This window comes from Trachemys scripta, chromosome 18, assembly GCF_013100865.1.
Source record: "Trachemys scripta elegans isolate TJP31775 chromosome 18, CAS_Tse_1.0, whole genome shotgun sequence".
Taxonomy (NCBI): Eukaryota; Metazoa; Chordata; order Testudines; family Emydidae; genus Trachemys; species Trachemys scripta.
The window spans coordinates 13,842,654-13,858,977 of NC_048315.1; the positions used below are offsets into that span (position 1 = coordinate 13,842,654).

Below are 16,324 nucleotides of genomic sequence, written 5' to 3' on the forward strand. Positions count from 1 at the left end.
GAGTTATTAAAGGAACCATCATCAGCAAAAAAAGGCCAACAGTAAATTACAGTATCAATAAGGTTTGGATAGCAGCAAACCAGACACCTAGTAATCAAAGACAATGAAGAGAATTAGACAGTAAAATAATTATGCGAGGAACAAGATAAACATTGCATCAGGGACCAAATACTATGACTGTTCTCAAAGAATCACTTCCTATACACGCTGCATTAATTGGCATCCCAGTTGGTGGTGTGACAAAGCCTGCAAAACAACAAACTGCTGGGAGGGAGAGAGGTTTGACAAAGGAATCCAAGATTGTGTGTTGTGTGGGCATAGTAGTCCATTGACACAAGGATGTTCTACACTTGGCTTGTTTCATGCTCTATGATACAGGATACCCTTTCGGTCCATATAATTTTCACAGCTATTTGTACTGGGTTTTGCATAAACCTTATTGCTTTAATGTTAGATAGTCCAAAAATAGGATTTAAGAGCGGTGGGTCTTGAATGGAGAAACTCTGCTAAAATGATTAATTTGTCTACAGCAGCTGCTAACTTCTCCATTTCAGACTTTTATTTTAAAAACATATTAAATCTCATTTCACCTCTTATATGTAAGGGCACATTCTTGTGAGTGCCACACCTGATAAGGATTGAGTGTTCACTGGCTTCAGTAGAAAGTGAGGGTCATCAGCAGGAACATACTTTGCACCTCACATGACTGGGATCACATTTTATACAATCAGTCAGGGATCAACCTATCTTCCACTGAAATCACTGAGAAAGCTCCCATGACTCTTAGCAAAGTGCTCTCTGGGATATGTCTGGAAGGAAGACTCTACGTAAATGTAAGGTCATTAGGCATTGCTCGCTCTGAGATCCCTTCCCCATGGGTTTGTGCACGTAGATGCTTCAATTTCCACAAGCTTCCTTCAGTAGTTTCCATTCTTCCTGATCCATCTAGGACTCCGGCTTCCTTCAGAAAGTCAGAACGATTTTTAATGATACACATGTAAAAGACCAAGACCATTTCCTTACAAAGAGAAAAGGAAGCAATTTTGTTTCGTTATGCAACAACTGTACATGCTGCTGAGAATATGCAGAGTTCACACAAAGTTGAATTTTAAATAAGTGATGGGGCCATCTTTTGCTCTTAGTTACACAGGTGAAAATCCAGTGTTACGTGAATTAAACATCAGATTTACATGAGTGTAACAGTAGAATTTGGACAATAACGTTTCACGAGAGGAAAGATATACAAGAGTATAATTTGACGAGCAAAATGACTTGCACATATGCTTGTATACACCAATTGTATACAGCAATTATGCTTACAAAGAGAGATGTGCTGTGTGTATTAAAGAGGGAGGACAGATTGTTTAGGTCTTGTTCAAGATGACAAATTTCAGCATCACAATTACTCCTGCCAAGAGTTACCTGGTTAAAGGCTTGCAAAGCGCTTCTAACAAACCTGAAAGTCAGACATTAACAGGAGCTGACATTTCTAAGCAGAATGACAACAGGAAAGAACCGTGCTAAGTGGGGCTGAACCATTTTTAAGCCATAAAAAATATTCACAGATTAAAAACCATTTCCTATGAACTGATATTTCTCATGCAAATATGCACAAAATGTTGATTTTAATGGAGGGAAAACATTTGAGGCCATATCCTCAGCTGGTGTAAATCGGCAACACTTCAGTGACTTGAGTGGAACTGTGCCAGTTTACACGAGAGCTCTAATTCAGCAAGGTACTTAAGCACCTGCCTAACTTTGAGCACCTGATTAATGGCACCAGCTTCACTTAGAGTAAGGCAGGCATTCAAATACCTTGCACAATTGGGACTTCACCGAAGATCTGTCCTCCTCTATCTTTCTCCCTCCTTATAATACCAGGGTTATTTCTACAGCGTGGCCCATAGAGGGTTGCTTTTATATTTTTCTCATGGCTGCTTATTTCTTAAGAACAAAAGCCCAGTCTTGGGAAGAAATAGGATTTCTTCCCTATAGCAATGATGGGGCACTCCACACAAAGAAGCACCTGGCAGTTTAGTTCACATTTTTTAATAACATGGCACAATTTACATTACACAAGTCTTCGCTGATGAGGAAACATGCTGAAGATTCAGAGCCGCTCCACTTTTCTTTTCACATAGGATCTAGAAAGGACTTTTATTACATACAGGATAAACAGCAAAAAGGTTTGTATATAACAATCTCTTTACAATACTGAAAGCTATCACTACGGTTCCAGTGTACATATTCTTCTGGGTTGGGGTTTTTTGTTTTTTTGTTTGTTTTTGTTTTTTTAATTTTTTTTCCTTTTGTTCTTTAAAAAAAAAACACTGCACAACATCTGGAGTTCACAAAATCTGAAGCTCACAACTAAACCTTCAGTTGACTACTAAAATAGATCTCTGATCATTAGAAACAACTGTCTGTAGTTAGACTTTTTTTTTCTTTTCTTTTTCTTTTTTTCTTTTTTTTTTTTTTTTTGCCAAAACAGGATAACAACTTCAGATAGCACTTTAATACACTAGAAGACCAATGGAACTAATTTTATTTCATACATATATTTTACAGTCCAGTAGACAAGATATTGTATTCTTTCTGATAAAGTCATATTCTCTCCAAATATTTAGACAAGAAATGTAATGCATTATAAAATAGTGTGTTATGAAAAGACAGAAATTTCAGAAGATTGATGCATTTTTTTTAAAAGGGCCATTTCTCCTGTGATCAGGGAAAAACAAAGCTGACCTATTAGCTATTCACAGACTTTATTACCAACTGAAACACAATAAATTGCATTATGAAATCTGCATTGGAGTTTAGACTAAACTTCTGATCCGCAGTGAAAACACATCCATCATTTTAGGAAAGTATTAGATTTCTTGTAGGATTTGTTTCAGTGTAGCTAAATTCCCTTAACACTCCACCCCCCAAAAAGTGTGTGTACAGATAAAAATGACACACTGATCATAACAACAGACTCAAATTGCTATAACCAGATGTTCTTCCAAAAATAAACTTGACATGTTAAGTGACAAAAGTTCCGGGAAGTATCTCACATTTGATTGTTACTCTGTTTAATCCAGGTTAATAGGACTGAAAAACCATACATCATATTAGACACTATGTTGTCAGTGATTATATTTTGCTAACCTGAACAGACCTCAGAAATGACATGTACTATGGTAACATTAGCAACTTGATGCCAGGGTTCATATGGAAAACTACACTTCTAATGGGTCGTTTTATCATCAAAACAAGCAAGGAAAACAGATTTATGTAATACATGAGCTTGTTCAGGGAAAATATGACTTTAAGTAAGTTGTGTGTTGAAAAGGCTCCTTTGAGTTATACCGGCTTTTGTGAAAAGCCTTAAAATTCATTGCATAGTTGAAGGGGTTTAGCCGTCTATAACAATATATGTAACACAGTCTAAGCAAACTGTGTTGATCAATATTAAGTTTGCAAATAGCACAGTTTAAGAAGTATTAATGTTTTATGTTACTTAATTTTATCTATTTACATTTGTACAAAGTAAAGCTTTCATCTTACCCTTTTTGCATATATGAACCATTAACCCATGAAGCAATCTTTTTACATAGATATCTACAATTGTCTTCACTTCTGGTCTGAAAGAACTTTGTACGGTTGTTGTTGTTGTTGTTGTTGGTTTGTTTTTAACCAAATTATGATGATTGATGTCTTGTTCTTCAGTTCAAATTTTGAAAATTTTAAACTAGAAATAAAATAGAGTAGGAGACATAAGGAACATATGGACTTGGCTAAAAGATCTGGAAAATTTCAACATAGCATATACAAAAAACCCATTTCAAAATCTTTGCGCTTGGGTCTATACATTTTGTACAGTGGGATCACATCCACAGTCTGTGTCAATGACTAGCAAGAAGGTCTTTATATCATGTTCAGTATCTCCTTATTTCTAATTCTCTTTACCGAGCTTCAATGTCCTTAAGGGTGTGAGAAGGAGGCCTCTCTCTCATCTCTGTTGACAGAGGAGTAGTCCTTCTGGGAGATCCAGGCCGAGGTCCCAGAGTGGAAATAAGAGGAGGAGGGGCGCTGAGAGCTGCTGTGGGAGGAGTTTTATTCAGAATGCCATTCTGGTGTCCTGTTGGGGGACTGACTCTGGGATAGTGCATGCTGGGAAGTCCAGGAGTGATTAAACTCGGGTGAGGCAGGTGACCATCCAAGGCGGCAGGGTGAACTGAGTGCAGGCGTGCGTGTTCATAGTCCTCTCTGAGCATGTGCAACCGTTCCCTCTCATCCAAGTGGTTGCCCCTCTCATGCTCACGTCGAGGATCCATGGACAGAGAATGGTGGTGGTGGTGGTGGTGGTGATTGTAGTCATGAGGTTCCCTGTCCCTGAACGACCTATCAGCTTCATATAATCTTGGTGTGGAAAGACGATGAAGGGGATCATTTCTTAGCAAAAAGTCTCTGCCCAGAGGGTCTCTCCGATGAATATCAAGCTCTCTGTAAGGATCTCTCAAAGGATCCCTCATCGGATCCCAGTGGAAAGACGGGTAGGGAAAACGTTCTCCACCTGGGATTGGGCTTATTCCCATAAAAGGTGTCATCATGCGAGTCCTGTCCAGGCCACTGATGCTGTTCATGGGGTGTATACCAGTTACACCTACAGTCATAGGCATAGACACTAAGGGACCTGGATGGACGTTGGATGTAGAGATCGGTGGTGGCTGGTCAGATGACCTATGAGTCTGAGGTCCCTCAGGTGGAACATCATGGTCTTCCTTCCGTTCCTCCTTCACTTTGACTTCGCTACTTTTCTTCTGATTATCGTATGCAGGCTCACTCTTTCTCTCAGCCTCACGGTTGGAAGTACTATTGGGCCTGGTGCTCTCCACAACAGGGGGCCTAGCGAAGGGTGAAGGTACCCTGGACATTTGCTTAGACTCTTCCACTGCCCTGCTTTCATGGCCCAAGCCTTCTTTCTCTGAAGAGTAGTTGTCCTTCACCTTGTGTTCTTCAACATTCATGTCCTTTCGAGATTCAGAGTGATCCCTCTCTCGTTCTTTGGGTTTCTCTTTCTCTCGAATCTCAGGATTGAGATGGCTCCTGATCTGCTCAGCTGAGCTGCGGTTATGTCCGAGGGAGTTCACTGAATGGATGGGTGCTGGCGAAGGATGACTGGAGTGTCTTTTCTCAATACTCTCCCTAGAGAGAGCAAAGTGTAAAGATTAAGAATTTGAGAAACTCTGCAAATAAAACAACGCGACAGGCTCCTGACTCCCTGGTCACTGTTGTGCAGAAAGCTAGTCACGTGCTAGTTTAATGCATTATTTCCTTTGGCAGAGGCATATGTGGCGTTGCTAGAACGCCCCTTCTCTACACTATGCTTGTTCTATTTATCTAGACTCAGGAGAGAGAAGGCCCCTAGAGTGGCTTTGCAAACCATCTGACCAAATCCTCCGCACTCGTGTCAATGGTATACCAACAGAGATACTGGCCCCCTCTATCTGCGTAAGTTTTAGACAGCAGCCTCAACAGCTTGTAAGAAGGTGAGCGATGAATAAAAACATCCAAACTCCATCCTCAAAAAATAAGTGAAGAAGTTAAATTTAAATTGCAGGAGTTATATGATTTTTACCTGACTAGTCTCAAATGTATTTTAATAGAAGTCAGGGGGAAAAATCAAGAAGAGGCATTTGTTTTGAATTGATTTATTGTTTAAAATCTCTACACATCGCATATCTAATTTCTTATGTATATACTCTGCATCCTTCTTGCGTTACAATTTGCACTGAAGAGTTTGAAAACATAACAAAATATACCCTCCATAGTACTACTTGATAGAGGCTTTCAGCATCTCCCTAAATGTGTCAACATCTCGCTATGGGTGAAACTGATCCCAGTCCAAGAGGTCAGAAAGGCATACCACTGAAACCCTCAAACTAGAGCTTAAGTGGGACATCAATGACTACTTGCACAGGGGTGAATATCACCCTTTATTAACAGCTGTCCCTGCTCAAGAAGCCATCTCCATGGACCCTGATAATCTTGCTAATAAGAGCCCTGCTTCTAGCCTGCCTTTTTGGGGAAGACCATAGAGAGAGGGTTGTGGCCACACATCTCTGGCATTGCCAAAAAGTCTCCATATTTCCTGGACCCATTTTATTTTAGATCTATGTATGGTACAGAAATAGCATTAGGCAACGATCTCCTCCTGGTGACAGATCTCTATGCTGATCCCTTTAGGTCTACGGTATCAGCTGTCCTTTGGAACCAACAACAATAAGGTATAGTTGACACTGATGCTGTTTCTGGCAGTGATACACAGAGTAGCTTCATTATTTATTCTGTAAAAAGGATCGTGTTGGGCGATCGGCCATGGGAATTCTCTCATGTAGGGCACTGCAGAATTCTGTACTGTTAAATGTGTAGGTGAGGCCATTAGGAAGGACAACGAGGTAGCCTGAGCAGTGTCATCATCCATCTCTATGTCTCTGTTATCAGATCTGGGTGAGGCCGCTTCTCTGCTTTCTCAGTGTCTAGCCATGACTGGGACTTGTGGGAGGCTAGGTGGTTGAAGCTCAATCCAGAAAAGACAGGAAGTGTGGCATTGGAGGAGATATTTAAGTGCTTATCTGCCCTGTCAGTTGAGCAGTTTGGCTTGTCTTTTGTTAATAAGGCACCCTGCCTAGGGCTCCTGTGTACAGAACGTAGCTGCTTTCAGAAGGTCATTTAGCAGCAGCAGCCAAGGGGATGACATCCTTTCATCTGCACGTAACGTCTTGGATACGGCTCTCGCCGCGGGCGTCCATTCCTTTGCTACCTCCAGACTCGATTACTGCAACTTTAACGTCACAGGCACACATCAGAAGACTGCTCAGAAACTTCAGTTACAGCAAAATGGAGCGGCTAAGCAAGGTGTTTCTAACAGCGTGCATTTGATGCCTGTACTGATTTACTGTACCCTAAATGTTTGGGACCCGGATACTTTAGAAACAGTCTCGCTCCTCATGTTCTGTACCAACAACTGAGATTAGTTGAGCCATACAAGCTGGACTTGAACGTATGGAGGCGGGGCATTTTAATGAACGCCCCTCAACTTGGGGTCATGATTTCTTTGTTTCTCCGACAGAGCGTAAGTGGGTGGACTTCCAAGGCACTCTGCAACGACTACCTATTAATATCAGCTTTTGCTTCGGGGAGTGATTTAGGGACTTCTTGGTATTTTTATTTTAAGGGGCACCTACTGAGTTCTTCAGTTGGTGCTAAATCAGTTTGCTTTGTAATTTATATGTTTTCAATTGTGCTTGAAATAAATGCTTTCTGTAACCAAAATGAATAAATCTGTCCAATTACCATACTTTTGGACGAATGAAATAACCACTTTTCTCTGCCAATTCTGTCCTATTCAATTAAGCAACCATACTGATGAAATTATCTCAAGATGCATTAAGATTATATCGTTACACAATAACTCAGCTAGGTAAAATGTAGTCTAGTGGTAGAACTGGAGACTGGGAGTCACTTAACCTCAGATCTACTTTCAGGTCTGTCACAGACTTGCTGTGTTAACTTACCCTAGTTTCTGTGCCCCAGTTTCCGGTATACTGACTGGGCAACATTTGCTTTGGGATCCTCAAGTGAACATACAAAGTATTGTTATTACTAAATAAAACATATAATGTCAGTTGCCAATGTGCATATTGCCAGGTACCATCTCGCTACGATTATTTTACTGCATTTACGTTGCTAAAAGAGTCAATAGGACTCATGATATTTTCTGCTCTGGGATTACATCCACATGAATGTCATCTGTAAGAATGCAAATTGCTCTCTGGTGCCTTTTAGATTACCTATTGTTGCTGAGCACAAGGGTTCTCATCTTGTACTCACCAGCTATTATTTTCACTGTAATGCAATGGTGGATTTCTTAAAAAGAAAAGTGACACTGATACTAAAGGATAAAGAGTGTACTATATCAGAACACACCAATGTAAAATTAGAGCATATTTTGAGCCTGTCTGTGATTTACCTATGGTTTCATATGAATGCAACTCTGTTAACTTCAGTGGAGTTACTTGTAATTTATGCTGGTGTGAGTGAGATCAGAATCAGGCACTATTGCCTAATCAGGCTAACATAATTGCTGTATGTTGTTTGGTAATTATCTGTGCATATCAAAACCCTGTATAAAAGTAAGGATGGTCTTATGATAAAGGCACTGTAGTGGAACTCAGGAGATATGTCCCAGCTCTGTCACAGACTACTTGTGAGATTTGTGGAAATCAGTTTATTTCTTTGGACCTCCAGTTCTCAACTATAAAATGAGGCTAATACTTCCATACCCCATGGGGATGTTGCAAGGATAAATTAAAAGCTGATAACTGTAACTGCGCAGAAGTATGATGTATGAATGAAGCTTAATTTTTTCAGACTCTGAAATTAGGCTGATCGTTAAAAAGAAATATGCTTGAAACTATGACATGGAGTTCAGAGTGATGCAAAAGCAGCTGGCAAGGAATAGATTTCTGAAAGGGATTGTCTTCAACAGAGACACACGGTTGTAATAAAAACAACAAAATACCAAATGAAATACTCATGTAATTCTAAAATCTACCCACATCCACAATAAGTGAAGTTATTCACATGGCAAAGCGTCTGCATGATTGACTCCCCAATTCCCTTTGAAGCCTTAAAACAAAATGAGGCTATGCTATCACACAGAAAATATTCCAAATGGAAAAATATAGTTGAAAAGATCTGTAGCTTGACTTACTTAAAAAGTTCTTAAAATGTATTTTTAGAATATCAATGTGTTCATGTAACATCCTTTAAAAAAGAAGGTTACTCATGAGTATACTCGGTAGAGTAGCCAAAAAACCCACATCTCCTAAATATTCAAGAAAGAAAGGAAATTAGCTAGCAAAATAACTAATATGCCCATCTTAGCAGGAAAGCTTTTAAGCTACACTTGTTGAAAAAGCTGAAATCAGTTCTGAATGTTTTTCAAGCAGGACATGACACTGGCTGACAAAATCTTATAATTTGGTTCTTAAATATTAATAAGAATTGTTATTGACGTAACTATAATGGGAACATTTCTGGAAAAAAAAAACTGACCAGGTTTTAATTTTCATTAACCCTTTCCAGCTTGGACAGGTCTACACTCGTGTCCGAGTCTATGTAAGGAACTGAATTAAAACAATGCTCTGAAATGTACAAAACCAATGCAAATGTGGTTTGTTTTTTTAAAAGGACTCAAGGAAATGTAATGTACTGTGTGAAAATTAGGACTTACTATGTCATTTGAATCACAACATACCTGAGCATTTTCCAGTGTTACAATTGTTTATTTTAAATATTACAAATGAAAGATTAATACCTTTGAAAAATGTTGCTAATGCATGTAAACCCAGATTTACAAAGGTATATACATGCTGAAAGATGCAGATAGGTGCCTAGTGTGATTCACAAATTCTAAATCACATTGGCACTCAACACCTGTCTATATATTTAGGCCCCTAAATACCTTTGTAAATCTGCCCTGAAGGACAGGTAAGCTCTATGGGTCTGAGTCTATCCTCGTTTTACACTGGCAGAGCTCTCCTGACTTCAGTCAAGTTACTTTTGATTAACACAGGTGCAAATGAGAAGGGGATCAGACTGTCTAGACCTTCTAGGAAGCACCTGAACAAGAATTGTGTCTTCTGTATTACTAGCCTAGTACCGTCCACATTGACTGTGTTAGTTCTGCAGGGATTAAGTGCACAATTCAGTCTGTGGAAGCTATGTTTTAACCAGGGGCCAGGCTGGGAAGGGTTAAAAGCTGAACAGAGCCCACGCTTTGAACTAGACAATTCTTGGACGCGGTCTTTCGTACCTTTCTTTGTCATCTTTACTAACAGATGAGTCTCGTTTATCTACATCTCTATCTCTGTCATGAGCTGCAGCAGATGAACTGCGCTCCAGCTCTCCTGGCTTCAGCCAGGGCGGAGGGGTCGGGAACGAAGGAGGAGTTCGGTGCAGTCGGTTCCAGGGTTCGTGAGGGTTGCTAAAGTTCTGCATACTGGGGCCATCCTTGTGGCCGAACATTGAGTTGGGTGCTGAAATGGTGAAGTGGAAAACAAAAAGGTTTAAGAAAAAGGTTATGCTTGAGTGAAGGTACTTACCCAAAAAACTTTTACAGCACTCAGAGTTAAAATGAATACATATTATTGGAGGCTGGAAAAGGAAAGGAGATTAACAGAGATTCATTAGAGGCTCTCATTCCTAACACTAGACAGGCAACTGACAGCTGTTTAACTGCAAAATGGAAATTCTGTGCATAAAGGGAGAAAGTATCAGGCAAAATTGACATGTTTCTTATTCCAAACATATTGGAGGCATCAGGGAATGAAAATGATACCAATTCAAGATATAGGACTTGCTGTATTCAGTCCGGAACCAGAGCAAAATATATGTTTAACATCCTATATTTTGCAAAACCTTCAGATTCAAAACACGTACTGTATACTATTGAATTGGGAAAACTGGCATTCTCAGCTTTTCGAAAGTATTCAAAGCATTCATTTCTAGCCTTGGCTGGTCATTAGCGAGCAGCTCTTAAAATCACGTCTTTCTGGTTACCATCCTACTTATTTCGTTTTCTCTTCTTAAATTTCAACATGACTATGGCAGGGAGTAGCTATATCAGGGGTAGGCAACCTATGGCACGCCTACTGAAGGCAGCATGCGAGCTGGTTTTCAGTGGCACTCACACTGCCCAGGTCCTGCTCACCGGTCTGGGGGGCTCTGCATTTTAATTTAATTTTAAATTAAACTTCTCAAACATTTTGAAACCTTATTTACTTTACATACAACAATAGTTTAGTTATATATTATAGACTTATAGAAAGAGACCTTCTAAAAAGGTTAAAATGTATTACTGCCATGCGAAACCTTAAATTAAAGTGAATAAATGAAGACTCGGCACACCACTTCTGAAAGGTTGCTGACCCCTGAGCTGTATCATAATTAGACATTAATATACTATTACTGTTTGAAAGCTGAGATCCTCAGCTTTCTAGATACATAAATTCATTGCCTTCTAGCTCTGGTTTTTCAAGATGGGAATGATGAAAATAATGTCGGATTTGAAGTGGGGACAGGGAAGTGATGCGATTTTTAAGGACTGATCTTTTGTGATTGGCCAAAACTATGAAAGATTTAGGTGACTCAGTGCAAATAAGCACAGGACCAGTAAGCATTTTCAAGTTCAGTTTCTACATAAGTAGTTAGAAAGGAAAAAATATTCCCATCTAAGGCTAGATAAAGCAGCACATATTAACTTTTTTTAACCATTACAATGGAACTCTTAGGAATTTCTCAAGTTAATTCAATTCATGGGTTCTAGGTTACTTTTGTCTTTTAAAGTACATAAGGTAATGTTACCAGTTGGTGGTATGTTTAATTCAAACTATGAAATACATAAAGCAGAAAATTGCATCCTTTAAAAAATAATGTCTGTTTTTGAAAATCAGGTCCCTTGTAACTGTGTATTGACACAGCAGATAGTCACCTTCACTCAAAATCCTGAGTTACGCAATGAGCAAAAATAATCAAAAGGCAAATTTCTAGAGAAAGAGGTTACTCACTAACTGTCGGGTTCCCAAGTCCCCCGAAGGCATTACCACCCACTGCAGCGAGACCGGTGAACGTAGTTGGTCTATTAAAAGGCTCTGAAATCAAATGGGAACAACTGAAAAACATTGACATGTTGGCAACTGTGATGAAGCATTAGTGAAATATCCAACTGCATTACGTTTGAATAAAGCGAAGTCCACATCTATCATTAGGAGAACATGATCCAAAATATGGGCAGTGTTTAGAGAGAAAAAAATCTTTTTTCAATGCCAGCACAAAGGGATCATTTTATTAGAAAATCTCTGCTTCAAACAAAAGCAAGACTTCAAAGAATACACAGTCTTGGGGCCCCTGCATAGAGTGGTTGCCAATGTGTTAAAGCTGAAAAAAAATCTCCCTTTTTATTCCACTCCCATCCCATATCTATTCCATGTACTCACTCATGAAATGCTCCTGGCTAACAAGGCATTGCTGGCACCATTGACCCTACAGAACACAGTTAGGCCATGCGCTGGTCACGTCTCCTAAACCACATTCAGGACACAGCTAGGAGAGCCAAACTGACAGAATGTCCACATTTACTACGCTATCGAATCATGAGATTGACCTGGGCATTTTCCTGTGCTGCAAGGTTTATTGTTAATGTTATATATGAAAAAGTAGTTTAGAGCTTTTGGAAAATGTTGCAATCAATCTTTCTATTTTCTTTTTAAGTATCTAATGTGTGTAGGACACAGGTAAGCTTTGTGGGTCTGACTCTCTTTTCACTTTACAATGGGAGAAGTCTAGTGACATCAGTGAAGGTACTTGTGTTTTATACTGGTGCAACTGAGAGGAGAACCAGACCTATTCTTTTCTAATGGATAAGTTAAAGGATTCCTGGTGCAGAATGACAAACCTTTTCTATGAGTTCAGTGCGATATCTCTGTGACTCTCCCAAACCCTGCCTGTCCAGAAACGGAAGACTAATTTAAAGTCTCAAACTCTGATTCACAGGGGGTGGCATGCTGTATTATTGCAACACTTATGTCAGCACAGAACGTGGCTTTTCAATTAATTACTTGAATTATTCCTTTTTTAAAACCACGGTTGCTGCTTTTCACCAATGCAGGCAATTACACTTTTTACCATTATTTTAGCAAGAGAGTTTAAATCTACTGTAGTCATGACGACAGTGAAGCTGAATCAGTATTATCTGACTTCACTCACAATTCAACGTGGATAATTTTCCGAATGATTTCCAAGTGTTGTTTCTGGGTTGCTGTTATTTGTACCTAGGGCTGCTGCATGGTAGAAAAGAGTGAACTGATTGATATTTTTATTTAGTTTTGTAAATTTTGACTAACTGGCAGAGCACGCAGAGTCTTTGTCTGGGCAGTTTTTATTCTTAATCAAAAGGAAATAAATAAATAAATACGTTATTTTTGAGAGGGGTAAAGCGTGGCCGCTGTTTAACAATACTCTACGACCACTGGAGAACAGTTTAGAATAGGGAGTGAAATACAACGTAGCCAGTTGTCATTTCAGTGGGTATTTCGGAAGGCCGAATGCCCGCACTGGAATTTGGTGAGGACACAAACTATGCTTATACATTATTTCCCAGTTCTGTTCACAGTCAATTCTTTACTGAGAATCTGTAGCTAGTTCTTGCACTTACCTAAGTGAGCGGCTGGGTTGAGAAAGTTGCTATGATGGGGCGGAGGGCCAAAAGGGGTGCCAGCTGGATGCGCAGCACCTACCAAACAAAGCCAAAAGAAACAATTTCCTGAATCAGGAAATGAACCACAGTGCTCTTGGCTATATTCACTGTTGTCTGTTGTGAAACGACAGCACATGTACATCGCAGAAGTTATCTTAATTCCTGTACACAGCCTGACTCACTCTCTTTTTCACTCTCAACCTAGGGGTTGTGACCCACAAGTAGAGGACACAAACAGATGCCTGGGGTCACAGCCATCCTGTCCTCCCCATATTGCTAAATAAGGGGTCTCAGCTAGATTAAAGGGGGGGAGTGTGTGCAGAAAGTTGCAGCATGGAAAACACTCAGAGACCCTGATCTGTCATATTTCTAATGCACTATCTTCATGGCATGTAAGCTACATCTGTGTGGAAGTTTTCTTCCATTCAGAGTACATCTGGCATCTCATCAGGATCCTGGCTTTAAGTGTGGAAAATAACTACAAGATTCAACAGACCAATGGTCATTAAAATATTTGGCATTGAGCTCACGAGAGCAAAGCTGATTGGACATTTCCGGTTAGCATCAACAGGATCGGCCATCCAACTAATATTCCATAAGAAGAAACATCTGACCTTCTTGAGTACTCACCGGCTGCAGAGAAGAGAGTTGAGGGGCGGGCCAAGTCATGGGGGTGGTGGATGGCTCCGAAGAGGCTGGGACCTGGTGGCCGGCTCAGAAACTCAGGTTTCAGGCCAAAGTCCAGCTTGTGTGGATCAGACTGCATCTGTTTCTGAAATGGAAAATGGGATTCAAAAAGAGACCTTCCTAAGAAGGAGCACTAAAAGGCACCGTCAGAATCATATGGTTAGAGCAAAGTAGTCACACTGAAAATGGAAAGATGCCTTGCTAGGGCATGGTGTAAGAGGGTGGGATCCTGAACAGAGATGCTGAGAGATTCTTGTGATTCTTCTAGATAATCACAACAGGCGGAACAATCAAAGGGCGGAGAGCGAGAATCAATCTCAGGCTCAGGTTGATGTTTTCTTAGGGGACGTCTACACAGCAAAAAAAAAAAAAAAAATCCCCATGGCAGCATGTCTCAGAGCTCAGGTCAGCTGACGTAAGGCTTGAGGGGCTTGTGCTCAAGGGACAAAAATAGTCATGTAGGTGTTCGGGCTCGGGCTGGAGCCTGGGCTCTGTAACCCGGCAAGGGGAGAGGATCTCAAAACCTGGGCTCCAGCCTGAATGTTTCACTGCTATTTTTAGTCTTGTAGCACAAGACCAAAACAGTTGACCCATGCTCTGGGACTTGCTGCCACAGGGTATTTTTGCTGTGTAGACGCACCTTCAAAAGCCCCACTTCAGTGAAGTACTTAAGCGTGTGTTTGAATCCCACTCAAGGCAATGAGACTTAAGCAGCACTTGCTTAACTGCTTGGGTGAATAAATTAGGCCTAACCTAATAATAAAAACAAAACCCAGGGAAAGGGTTAGTTTGGACCATATTCTGTGTGTGTTTGTACAGTGTGTGCTGTGCTAAGAGCAGGGTGGAACTACCACCAGCTTACAAGTGTATCTTCTCAACATATGCTTTTATAATTACAGGAATCATATACCAGTAATGTTAAGTTTGTAACTTAAACCTACAAAAGCCAGAAGTATCAAATTTAATGTTGAACCCGCCCCCCAACCCCATAAATATCAGTCTTTTGACCTCAGACTGCAAACACAGGCAGAATAGGGCAAGTTAGGGATTGCAGCTACATCTATACTACGAGCGAGGGGTGCAATTCCCATACTTGTGTACACACACTCGCTCTAGCTTGACAAGAGCTAGTGAGTGTCTACGTAGCTGTGGTAGGACACGTAACGGCAGTGGAGGCACGGCTTAGCTGTGCGGAGTATAAACCCACCTGAAACGGGGTGGGTACATATTTAGCACAGTTAAGCCGTGCATCAGCTGCCGCTCCCTGTGCTACTGCAGCTCCACTGTTGTTTATACTTGTGGTAGCTCAAGGCAAGCGAGTAGGAGTATGCGTATATGAGCAGGGAAATCACACCCCAGCTCGTACCATAGACATAGCCTGAAAGGAATCCAGTGAAGGATGGACTGACTGTATCACAAATTCGAAGCAAGGCGTTGTATTCCATTTTCTTTATTTACGTGGTATTGGAAAGAGCACATTTTCCTTTTTTTAAAGAGAAATCTTATCTAGATCACTATGCCGGAAACAGGCAATTTTAGCATCTTTCTATGAAAAGATGAGATCATTTTGCAATGTGATCATTTTAGTGGTCATACTTTTATAGAGAGGGGGGAAAAAAACCCAACCAAATTACCACGTATCTGTTCTGTCGGACCTCCCTAAACATAGATTGCTGATTAATTGTGCAAGTCCAGCGGAGTGAATTTTAAAATACATAATATTGAACCAATAATCTTAACAGTAATGCTGGAGTATGTAACAGTTTATAAATCAAGATTTAATACCGTGCCAGTTCAGAGTACAGACTTTACAATGACATAAATATGCATATTTAAAGGTTATGACCAAGTTAATGTGCATGCCTAGTAGCTGTTTTTCAAGTGCTAGTAACTTGTCCAGGTGGCTGTAAGAACAAAAAAAGGCTCATCCATGTTTGGGTCTAATAGCCTGCAAAATATTAAAATGCAAATGCTATCTGATTTAAGGGCATACCATCCCAAGAAGTACTATTTTAGAGTTTGAGTAATTAAAAAATAGTCATAGAAATGCACACTTGCCAGCGGAGGCCCTGCACCCCAGATATTTAGCTTCTAAACTTTTTTTTAAGAACAACTAATTTATAAGCCCCTGAAGTTAGCTGCTCATAATAGCGAAAGCTGGCAGGTATGTTAGTTGCAGCAATATGAACACTGGGGCCATAATAATGAAAAAAACAAAACATTCCCAAATTGTAATGATGTAGGAGCACCACAGATGTATTCAGGGGCGACTCCAGGCACCAGTGCAGCAAGCGCGTGCCTGGGGCAGCAAGCCATGGGGGGGTGGCATGC

The 16,324-nt window shown here is 40.3% G+C and overlaps 1 protein-coding gene across 5 annotated transcripts in view; it reads right to left on the reverse strand.

Annotated features, from left to right (window-relative positions):
* Positions 1-2,033: 2,033 nt before the first annotated feature.
* The window catches only part of AUTS2 (activator of transcription and developmental regulator AUTS2), a 980,988-nt gene continuing 966,697 nt past the window's right edge, over positions 2,034-16,324 (reverse strand). For all 5 annotated transcript variants that reach the window (XM_034752724.1, XM_034752728.1, XM_034752725.1 and 2 more), the window contains 5 exons: positions 13,937-14,078; positions 13,265-13,342; positions 11,619-11,702; positions 9,866-10,088; positions 2,034-5,190 (listed from right to left, as the gene is read on the reverse strand). In XM_034752724.1, coding sequence (XP_034608615.1) covers positions 3,948-5,190; positions 9,866-10,088; positions 11,619-11,702; positions 13,265-13,342; positions 13,937-14,078 — 1,770 coding nt within the window. In that variant the 3' untranslated portion in view covers positions 2,034-3,947. The remainder of the gene's footprint in view (positions 5,191-9,865; positions 10,089-11,618; positions 11,703-13,264; positions 13,343-13,936; positions 14,079-16,324) is intronic.